Consider the following 12,282-nt stretch of genomic DNA (forward strand, 5'->3'; position numbering starts at 1 on the left):
CAGTTGGTATCACAATACTGTCATGTAGTAACTTTTTCACTTCCATGCTCACTTCCCTGTTTCTTATCACTGCTTTCAAAGAACCAGCAACCTTTCTTCCCTGCTGTACCCTTTCACGCACTTCACCCTCCAAACCTCCATCCTTACTCATCACACTACCCAAGTACTTAAATGTACTCACATTTTCCAATTCCTCACCATCCAACCTCGCTGTACATTCCCTGACTTCACCTCTCAAAGACCATCACTTTACTCTTCCCTACATTCACCTTTAGGTTCCGTTTCTTACACACTCTCCCAAACTCATCCACCAAGCCTTGCAGCTCCCCTTCGTCTTCACTCAACAACACAGTATCATCTGCAAACAACAGTACAGGGAGTTTCCAAACACTATCCTCTCTCACCAGGGCCACTCCAACATCCACTACCCTCCCTTGTACCTCTTTTATTACCTCATCCATGTACAGATTGAACAACCATGGAGACATGACACATCCATGTTTCAACCCAACTTTCAAAGAGAAAAATTCACTTAGTTCACCATCCACACGCACTGCAGCCTTCGCACCATCGTACATACTCTTCACAGCATTCAACAACTTCCCATCTACTCCATATATTCTTAACACTTTCCACAATCCTTGTCTATCCACCCTGTCATATGCTTTCTCCAAATCCATGAAAGCCGCATACAACTTCTTTCCCTTCTCTAGAAACTTTTCCACTAAAGATCTAAGAATGAATATCTGATCTACACAGCCTCTTCCCTTCCTGAAGCCTCCCTGTTCTTCTCCAACGAATTTCTCTGTTCTTTCTCTAACTCTGTCAGTAAGTATCCTACCATACACTTTTCCTGTTATACTAAGAAGACAAATGCCTCTATGATTACCACACACTTCTTTTTCCCCTTTTCCTTTGTACAAGGGAATAATTACAGTATACCTGACTTCCAATCCTCCGGGACTCTACCTTCCTCCCAGGCCAAGCTGCACATCTTCCACATCCATTCTACTACTGTCTCTCCCCCTTGCTTCAGCATTTCACCACACACTCCATCAATTCCTGGGGCTTTCCCCAATTTAACTTTCTTCATTGCTTCCACAACTTCTATCCTACTGCTTTCTTCTTGTCTTCTCACCTCTCTCCTTCTCCCAGCCATTCCCCAGCCACTTATACTCGCATTACTTCCATCCTCTATGTTCAAGAATTCCTTAAAGTTTTCTCTCCATCTGCTCACTTTTACTCCCTTCTCCACTAGTAATCTACCATTGTTATCTTTCACTCCCCTGCTAACTTCACTTCCACCCTGTCTTACTCTTTTCACCTCTTTCCAGAACATTTTCTTACAGTCCCTCCACTTTACACTCAAATTCCTTCCAAATTCCTCATCCACTCTCTTCTTACTCTCTCTTACTAATCTTTTCACCTCTCTCTTTCTTTCTACATGTAACTCTCTCTTCCGCCTCTCAACTTCTTCCACGCCCCTATTTCTCATCCATTCATTGTATGCTTTCTTCTTTTGTGCCACAGCCTGTCTCACCTTTTCGGTCCACCACGCTGTTCCTTGCACCCCCCTCCGTCTTCTCTTCCTTCCACACATCACATCACATGCTGCACATATTTCTTCCGTAAATATCCTACACACACCTTCCACGTCTCCCATCTGCTCCAGTTCATATTTGCCCAATCGTTCCTCCACTTCTCTCTTATACTCTGCCTTTTTCTCATCCTCTTGTAACCTTTCCACTCTCCTTGCAACTACTCCTTCCTCTCGCCTTTCCCTTCTTCTATTCCTCCATCTTACTTGAATTCTAATTCTGGCCACCACCAAGTAGTGGTCAGAAAGTCCACTTCCCCAACCTCTATGAGCTCTTGCATCCATTGCACATCTTCGCTTCCTTTCATCCACACACACATAATCAATCATTGCCTTCCTTTCATTCAGTTCACCACCCATCCTTCTCATCACTCGCCATGTATACCTGTGGATCATTTTATGCTTGAAGAGGGTATTGGCTATCACCAACCCCCTCCCAGCACAAATGTCCACTAACGCACTCCCATTCTCATCTATCTCAGCAGGCACACCCCACTCACCAACTATTCCATCCACCTTCACATTCCCAACTTTACCATTCATATCACCAATCAAAAACACTCTCTCATTCCTTCCAAACTTTTCCATGCACATTTCTACATTTGTCCAGAACTCTTCTCTCACTCTTCTAGCACGATCTTGTGTTGGCGCATACACACACACACAGTCGCCCACATTTGTATTCCAACTTTCAACTTTATCCACACAATCCTTGACCCAACTGATCCATATTGTCTTATGCTCTTCTTCCATCTTTTACTCACAACTATACATACTCCTTCCTTTGCCCTCTCATTCTCACCTACTCCTGCACATATACCCCATCCATACTCCCATTCTCTCACACTTTCTCCTCTCCATTTTGTTTCAGTTATTCCACATACATCCACTTTCGCACCCTCAAGCACCTGGACAATCTCTCTCTCTTTCACCTCATCATTCGCTCCCCTTACATTCCACGTTCCGATAACCACTCATATACTGTATAATCATATTTATCAAGTCAGTGACTGACCTCACTCCTATATCTCCTGAGGCCTTCAACATTTCAGCAGTCAACCCAGACACACCTGCTGCCTTCCCCACCTGCATCCTGCCTATCGCCTCACTGACAGCAGCAGTGTCAATCAAAGGCCAAGGGCCAAACACTGGATCTGTTGACTCCAAACCTACCCTGTCCCAGTCAAACTCTTAATGCTCTCTCCATGCATTGTTAATATCCCCACTGTTCACCACTGCCCTTCCTTCATCATTTTTCACACACTGCTTACCTGTAGTATCCCAGTTATCCCTCTTCACCTGATTTGTCACCTTCAATATCATATTTTTCCTTTCCCCCTGATTTAGGTTATCAAGTAAAAGTCTCTGTGACTCAGACCTCACCCTGTGTACCTCTCTTCTAGCCCTACGCTTGGCAGCCAGGTATTCCTCATTGTTACCACCCTTCTTCCATTCCCTGAAAAGCCTTCTTTCTCCTTAACTGCAGCTTCTACACCCTCATCCCACCACCAAGTTACCTTGTGTCTTGGTGGGCCTCTTGTCCAACTGCATACTGCATCAGTAACTCTCAAGAGGTTGTTCTTGAGGGCTCTGTACTATTCATTAACACCTCTGTCAACAGCTCCCTGTTCAGCCGCCATTCTTCTCATCTCGCTGTAGAAAGCATTCCTTACTGCTTGGTTTTCTGGCATCCATATTTTCCTTCTAGGTACATAAGTCCTCTTTTTCATCACTCGTTCATTAAGCACCATGTCATGCATCAATAATTTGTGCTGCTGCACCCACTCCTCGCTTCCTATAAACTTTAACATCCCTCACTAACCTCCTGTTAGCACCCCTGATCAGAAAATAATCTGTCTGGCTGCCTTTTTCCCCAGACTTGTATGTAATCAACCTACTCTCTCTCTTCCTAAAATGTGTGTTGCACACAGTCATGTTCATTACCTCATCATACTCAAGTATCCTTTCCCATTCCTCATTTCTTGTACCATATGATTATCCCCCATGTACTCCTTCATATCCATGAGCTGCTTCACCTACATGACCATTTAAGTCATCTCCCAAAACCACTATCTCATCATCCCCCATGCCATCTACTACAAGTATTAAGTCATCCCAAAATCTATCCTTCTCTACCTCATCCAAGCCTGCCTGTGGAACATATGCCAATATAATTGCAAACATCATTTCACCGAACAAAATTTTCACTACTAATATCCTGTCGTTTACTGTCATAACATTCATAACGTATTCCACCCATTTCTTCACAACCAACACACCACACCCCTGTATCTGTCTCTCCCCACCTGCCAAAACAACTTATAGCAGAAATCCTTCCCAACAGTCTTTTCTGGCTGATCCACCCCTGTGCCTGACTTCCTGCAAACATCCCACATCCACCCACCTCCTACTGAATGCCTGTCAACTTCCCCCACTCTACCCCTTAAACTTCCTACATGCCATGAACCCACTCTCATCCCCCTGGGTGATTTAATGTCCTCAGGCTTGCTTTGAAGTTTATTCTTGTACTTGGTCAAAGTCGGTAATACTAAAAGGGAGAGACATACCACGGGCCCCACGCACTGCATAGTCCTAGGTCCAGGCAATGGATTTGGGACCCATAGCCCACCAGCCTTACCAGTGGCTGTGGTAGTGGCCTCGGGGCACCCTGCCAGGACAGCTACAGGGACACCCACCAAGTGTGCCTTGGCACTGTAATTGCCCCACCATTATACACCCATTGATAGGGCAGCCTCTTGGATGCGCTGCTCCCAGGTTTGGGCCCCTCTCTATTGGGTGGAAGCGGCAGCCTGGGAACTGCAATGCCCTGTACCCTATAGCACAAGTTCAAACCCCAGCTCGCTCCGGACTCATAGTCCATGCTGGTGGAACCCCCGTCACATCTTCCCCCAAAAGTCTGCCACTAGGTAGTGGGGGCAGAGTTTTTTGGCTGCATGCCCTTTCTGGCGTCAACCCCTGCAACGTAGTGGGGCATGTTGTGTGATATGTAAAGCACATGTGGTGTAGTATTGTACATAAGATAGTTAGAGGAAATGTTTGGGAGAGTATGCTGGTTTACTCTCCATGTTAAAGTCACATATGTATATACTGTATTACAGTATATATATATATATATATATATATATATATATACAGTATATATATAAGGCACCTGGTGGTTTAGTGGGTAATTACAGAGCTCCAGTCGGATTGAGCCAGTGAAGGTTTATATCCAAGCGATGGTTGGGGTTGATTGCTCACGTACTGCCACTCAGGGATGAGTGAGGCTGGTCACTCTCATCTTAAATGTCAGGACCAACTTGCCTAGCCCCGGACTCCTATGCTGTTCATGGGGCAATGTAGGATTGGATGATGAATGAATGAATGAATGTATGTTAAAGTCACACTGAAAACGTCAGCAAAGGCGGATGATTAGGTTGCTAGTGAAACAGGAGCTCCAGCTCTCCCGATCACCGGCATTCCCATCCCCCTCGGGAGTACCACTCTGTTCGGCCGGTGCTACAGCCTCCTCCTACAAAATATAGGGAAGTTATGGCCTTCGAGAGAAATGAAGTCACTGGATGTACAGAGGAAATGGAAAATGTGAGTGCATTTAAGGGTACTTGGGTAGTGTGATGAGTAAGGATGGAAGTTTGGAGGAAGAAGTGCTTGAAAGAGTACAACAAAGAAGAAAGGTTAGTGATTCTTTGAAGACAGTGATAAGAAACAGGGAAATGAGCATGGAAGTAAAAAAGTCGCTGCATGACAGTATTATGATACCAACTCTGACATATGGAAGTGAAGCTTGGACCTTGTTGGAAGGACACAAGTCACGAGTGAGAGCATTGGAAATGAGTTATTTGAGAGGTGCATGTGGAACTACATGGAGAGACAGACTGACAAATGAGGAAGTGAAGGAGTGTTATGGTGTGGATTTGGATGTGATAGAAAGTGTAGGGAGAAATACATTGAGGTGGTTCGGCCATGTGAAGAGGATGGAGAGCAAGAGACAAACGAGGAGAGTGTATGAATGAGGTGGAGGCCAAGGACGAGATGGAGGGATGGAGTGGAGAGGTATATGAGAGAGAGGGGTGTGAGCTGGGAGCAGGGAAGTGAAATGGCACGGGACTGAGTGACATGGAGGTGATTTGCTTGTGGCCACCCCATATGGGATTAAGCTGTCTGGCAATAGGTAGATATAAATTTATATATTTACTAAGTATGATATTATAGTGCTAATTAAAATCACAGTGTAACCAAAGCAAATAGATTTCTTTTGAGTATAAGCAAAACTCTGATGTAGAGTACTGGTATGATTATTGTTATTTTATTTGCAGGTCAGTATATGAACGAGCTCTGGATGTGGACCACCGTAACATCACACTGTGGCTCAAGTATGCAGAAATGGAAATGCGTAGTAGACAGGTATGTAGCGGTATATTGTTACCTTCAGTGTTAATATTTATCTCTATCTATCTATCTATCTATTGCCAGATGCCATTTATGATTTAGCTTTATAAAAGGAGGAAGATAATCACACATCTGTTTACACAGCACTTTTGTCTTTGAGGCATAGATTGATAAACAAAGAATGACAATTAAGAAATAAGAAGAGCACCTTCGTGTTAAGTGAAGGATGATGAGGAAGATTATAGAGAAGTTTGAGTGCAGAGCTTTAAGGTAGCTGTTTTTTTTTATGCACACAGGGAGATCAAGGGTGGGCCTTCATGCTGTATCCTCTAGTAGTGCATTAGCCTGTTGCCTTCATACAGTTTATAGATGCCTTTTGAAGTAGCAATTTCAGATGTTTCAACTAGCTGTGAGCCATAAGAACTGGGTTTACTGCTCACTTTATTCTGGTAAGGAGCGAGCAGCTGATCAATTTCGCCATAAATTTCTGGAATGAGTGGCTTAGCCCTGGGCTTCTACGCTCTGGGTGGGACATTACTGGATGGGATGGAATTGTTAAATGTAGTCTGTTAAAGGAATGAAGAGTGGAGAAAGAAATAAGACAAGGACAGAGTCAAGTCAAAAGAGGGGAGCAAAATACTGTAGTACCACTGAGTGAACTGGTATGAATTGGATGTAGTGTAGAAACACTTATATGAAACAGCCAGCTAACTGGTAACAGTCATAGATTTGTATTTTTATACACTTAAGTAATGGCATTATCATAGTAGTGGCTGGTGGATAATATGAATGGTACAATTTGTCCTTGACCAGGGACTTAAATAGAGACTGTACATTTATTCTTAACCCTTGTGCACTGGATGTCACAAAAAGGATGGACAGGAACTGCCAGGTGTAGGTAGGAACCGTAAATGTATTCCCGCCACAATTTGAAGTGGCCACCATTTGATCTCGTCACCAAAGGGTAGGGAGAGTCTCCCACCACCTGATGCAAGCTTACCTCAGTCTTCTCTGTGGCTTAGCCAGGTGCTGAACAATGTTTTCTGATACCTCCTTGTCTGATCCTGTTCCTGTCTCATGTGGACCTCTTGCCTCATCCACCCCTGCCAAGTCTCTGCCCAAGGATACAAGGTAAAGGCTCAATGATAGTGCCATAGGGCGTGCCTTGGAGGCCACTGTGTCTAGTTTATCTAGTAGTGGAGAAGTTATCACGTTGAGAGCAAAGTCAAAGTCGGGGCTGCACACGTGCACAAAGACATCCGTTTCAAGTGCCCAGAGTTACTCATCTTCACAACCTTACTCTTGGATGCAGACTTGGGGATGCTTTCATTTGCAAGAAGAGGAGTTGTTGAGTAATATGGTCTTTAACCCGCCCCGTCCCGGAGACGTGAATTCATGTCCTCATATGATGTGCACTCATATCCCGGAGACGTAAATTAACGCGGCAACATTGCAAGGTCCCTAATTTGCACAATTTTCAATTTAATTTGCACAATTTTCAATTTTCGCGAGTGATTTTTGGCATGTATACATGGGACACCTTCCTCTACAAGATGCCAGGCAGGGACAATGCCTTACCCAGCATGACCTCCTCCACCCCCTGCATGCCCTTTTCTCAGCAATTCACCTGTTATCAGTGACCTGGCCAGTAAAGCCATGTCATGCCACGGCACGAAATTCAGGGCCAGAGTGATTCCCCAATCGATGACAATGTGGGGGACAAACATTAGAGGAAGAAACAGTCAGAAATGATGATCAGGTAATGTGGCAAAGAAAGGTCAGGAATGGTGATGAGTTAGTGAGTGAAACAATGCTTATAATGCCTATATTACCGTTTGAAAACCAATATACTCTCGTACTACATATAAATTCGTACCGAATAAATAAATAAATACCTTTTATGAGTGGTGTGGAATAGTTATCCTCCCATAGAACTCGTTTTCTTTGCAGCCAGCCTGATAGAAAACCCTGTAAGGTAAGGAGGTACTTCTACCTGGATCGAGTATTTTAAACCTCAGGTGAGCGATTTCTCTATGAATTTTCGATGTTTCTCACCAAAAGCGGATGATTGAGCCAAAAAAAAAAAAGGTCCAAAAATGTTGGGGCTGGGGCATACCACTGCCCAGAAAACGTCGGGATGGGGGGGGTTAATATGTTTCCCTAACTGCTACACTCTCTCAGATATGAGGGTTTGAAAAAAGTCCGTTTTGGGAAGTATAGCCGTAGGGAGAGGGCAGCCGCCCCCCCAAATTCCCAGCTTCTAGGGGTTAAATAATTGGTAATGTGATGCTGTTTATTCTGAATTGTTACTGTGACACTTGCCATTCTTTTGAGAGAGGCTATCACAGGGACCTAGAAGTACACTTTGTGACTGTACATGGGTATTGGACATCACCAGAGGTGCTGGCACATTTCAATAACACCCCAGAGTGCCAGCACTGACATGTGCCAGATGGTCATTGAGCATCAACAGGAGTCAGTTCAACAGTCTTCTTACAAGGCTTCCTGTCTGTGTTTCTTGCAGTCATGATGCGTCCCAGCCCTTCAGGTAAGGAGGGAATCCTTGCTGATCCAACTACACAGACAAGCCCCTCCATGCTGTCTGATAAAAAACCACTTGCAGTGGGAGCCACATTTAGTTCCATGGTAACAGCTTCTGGGTGCAGAGAGCTTCTGTGCACTATCCATGCCAGGAGCACTTACCTAATTCCTAGTCCCCTTTGAGACATCTGGTGCCACCATTAGCAACTCTGTGATGTCTCATGGAAAAGGTGCTGAAGGAAGCACTCCAACTGTTGTACTATGTCAGCCAAGGTGGGGGCCAAGATACCTGCTGCAACCTTACTGCATCAGGAGAAATACAATCAGCGACACTCACCACTGTGGCTACATTGGTGGGGCTTACTTAATTGCTTTAGGAGAAACAGTATGCCCTGCCTCACTCACCATTATGGCCTTGGCAGTAAATATGGCACTTCACAACCTCACTGCATCACGAGACCCAGAGTGATTCTTTTTACCCACTGCTACCGTCATTCGTGAGAACTGCAGAGTGATCTGTTCTTGTGGCCATCTGAACAGACTAAACCTTGACAGAGAGTGAGGCACCCTGCCATTGTTATATATTATCAGGAGGAATACAGAGGGACTTCCTTGCCTGTCACCTCAGAAGCCTCTTGTATTTTGTAACTCATGTGGTTGTTTGTCTCCTTAGTGCTGTTGTATGTTCACTGTGGGAGTTATCATGGGTGTTGTTTTTTAGTTACTGCACTATATATATTTGCCGTGGTTATTCTTATGTCTGTTAACAATTAAAGCTAGATTATGCTGTCACTTTTGTGATCCAGTTAGCCCCACTGCCTGATACTTTATCGAGAAAAAATGAATATGGCATTTGACGCTTTCAATGTGAGGATATAATTTTCATGCAGTTCTGCCATTTTTTGACCATTTTATTCAATCTGAATAAACTTCTTAAACTGCAATGGTTGGATACAGCCATCATAAATACCTTCACCACCAGGCCGCTCTCCTAATCTAAGTAAAATCATCGGGATGCAGCAATAATAATACTGTAATAAACTGTCAAAAAGACATCATTATAAAGGAACTGAGGATTTTATACTCCATTTACATTCTTGGGATTCCTTCATAATCATTTTAGGGAGGTATATTTGGTGTGCACAGTCTTAAACCCACAGAGTTATGAGAAACCCCAGGATGCTGTTCAGCCTACTGTACCCCATTGAGCTGGCAGCGACCATAAATTAATTGTTACCAGTCACGTGTGTGGTGAGATGAAAAGTGGTGATAGTAGTTGAAGTAAACAGTTACTGGCCAGAAACTTAAGAAGCAAAAATGTACAGTATATTATTAAATATGAAACATCACATTAATGTGTCTGGTTCCAAGAGAGTTAATTCCTTCAGTCCAAGTATAGGTTTATCCTTTTCTCTTTTATTCTGGCTAACTACAGTTTTAATTAAATTAGGGAGTAAACAGGGTCAGTGTCCAAGCTAGACATCAGATTTTTTTTTTTTTCAATGGTTTCCAGTTGTTGATTGGAGATATTTAGCTGATTTTGACATTTGGTTTAGTTTTCAGTATATAGAAAATGTCAGTTGTACCTTAGCCAGCCTCAGTACAGGGATTCCTTAAGAGGAAGCACGGCATCATGTGAAATAATTGAATAAAATTCCTTGAATAGAAAGAGTTTGCAACATTCACTCTTAACCTGTTTATATTGAGGATGTCTTATATTTTACGCTGGCCAATGCAAGATGACAGCTTAGCATAAGCTGTCTCATGAAGAGGTTAGCAGGTAATATTTGGAATTTGATTAGGTTGATTTTCTTTACTGATGCAATGATGAGTTAATTAGAATGTATAATACTGAACAACTCTTTTTTTTACCTTTTATTGATAGATATCTCTTGTTGCAGGTGAACCATGCTAGAAATGTATGGGATCGTGCTGTTACCATCTTGCCTCGTGCAAACCAGTTCTGGTACAAGTTTACCTACATGGAAGAAATGCTCAAAAATATAGCTGGAGCAAGAGAGGTGAGTCATCAAATTCATCTCATACACCATGGTTGTACTTTTGTGTTACATTACAGTTAGGCTCCACCTCCACCACCTTTCTGTTGCAGTAAGAATGATAGATTGGGGCTGTTTAGGAATGTCTGTGGGTTGCACAGACTTGATAAGATGTAAAAAGAAAAAAAAAATGTTATATTGAAGAGGTAAAGTGATTAGAAGTTAAAAGAGTACAGAATATTTAGATAATGGAGGCAGTAGCTCAGTTGGTCGCGAAGCGGCCTGCAGTCCTACCGGACCCAGGTTCAGATCCCCTCTGAGGCAGGGAGCAGTTTAGGATCTGAATTTAATAAAAAGCAGACTTTACTGATCTACCAGAAGACTCTCCAACATGTCATAAAAATACCCCCGCTAATACCAGTACACCAGTCCTGTATGAAACAGCTCTAGCATGTATTGAATATGTGTGGTGGGTGTTAATGCCAAAGTGGTGACATGTGGAGGTTTATGGTATCTAGGAGGACAACTGGGCCTTGGGAGCAGGCTGTGAAGCCCAGTATTGGACACACACACACACACACACACACACACACACACACACACACACACACACACACACACACACACACACACACACACAAAATCATAGGCAGACAGAGCCCTTACATTGTGTGGGGAGGGGAGGTGGGGTGTCGTAGGAAATTATTCCATTGTTGCACATATGTGTGCTTAATTTTAGTCCAAAATAGTTCACATAGGGTCTGAGTAAATCTGGGGAATGCTGAGTCATGGATAATGGTCATAGGATGTGGTCAGAGGTTCAGCATTATAACTTAAAGTCTGGTATAGTCTGGGTCAGTTAGGATCACTCTTGGTGGAAGGGGGCAAGGCTAAACAATGATTAAAGTATTTGCATAAAAATAGGTCAAATGTCAAGGTCATAAGGTAAGGCCAGTTTAATTACTTTTGATCCGATTTGAATGAAACTTGGTGGATGGGTTTAGGCTCCAGTGAGTATGAATAGATTCAGTTTTGAAGGCAATCAGTCAGAGGTCAAGGGCACAGAGCAGGGTCATAGGTTTGACCTTAAGGTCCACTCACATGATCAGTAGGTACCTGTTATGTCCGAGCATGTTGTTCATCAATTTTAAAGCATGGTGACTACAAATCATGCTCTGAAGAGTAGATTGGAAGCATGGAATATACCTCAGTTAATCATCTCAACAACATTATTTTCCAACAGTTTTTCAGTGCTGGACTTTAAAACCATAGGGTGCCCACTGATCATATGGATGGGCCTTTATACTGATTGTATGATGCAGTTTTGCACTTTCTGAGTACATATGAGGCCCTGTGTGGAGTATAATACACAAGTGCCATCCCCCTAAAAATCAAGATAATGCTAGCCCATGGTCCCTCAAAGTACTGTATTTACTTTCATGTGCAGTTGATGGATGTTATGAAACACCACTGACTGCAAGGTTGGGAAGCCATGAAAACAAATATAATTTTCGACCAAAGTGTGCTCAACCTACATTGGAGAAAATATTGGATAAGCATGATACTCAGATGCCAATCCTGTACACATATGACATGCACGTGGTTGAAAAATGCCCTGGATTTGGTTGCCGAGCTTCCGGGACACACCTGTGTGGTGTCGTGCACAGCCAGTGTGCGTTCTGATAACAGTGGCTTCTGGTTTCATCCCCAGTCTGTGTATATTGCTAAGAGCACACA

The 12,282-nt window shown here is 43.3% G+C and overlaps 1 protein-coding gene across 1 annotated transcript in view; it reads left to right on the plus strand.

Moving 5' to 3' along the window:
* Positions 1–12,282, plus strand: part of crn (pre-mRNA splicing factor crn) — a 42,182-nt gene that overhangs the window by 13,540 nt on the left and 16,360 nt on the right. The window contains exons 3-4 of the mRNA XM_080285148.1: positions 5,935–6,022; positions 10,450–10,569. Coding sequence (XP_080141274.1) covers positions 5,935–6,022; positions 10,450–10,569 — 208 coding nt within the window. The remainder of the gene's footprint in view (positions 1–5,934; positions 6,023–10,449; positions 10,570–12,282) is intronic.

The sequence above is a fragment of the Coenobita brevimanus genome, chromosome 13 (assembly GCF_032717465.1).
Source record: "Coenobita brevimanus isolate Jiangsu-jjx chromosome 13, ASM3271746v2, whole genome shotgun sequence".
Taxonomy (NCBI): Eukaryota; Metazoa; Arthropoda; class Malacostraca; order Decapoda; family Coenobitidae; genus Coenobita; species Coenobita brevimanus.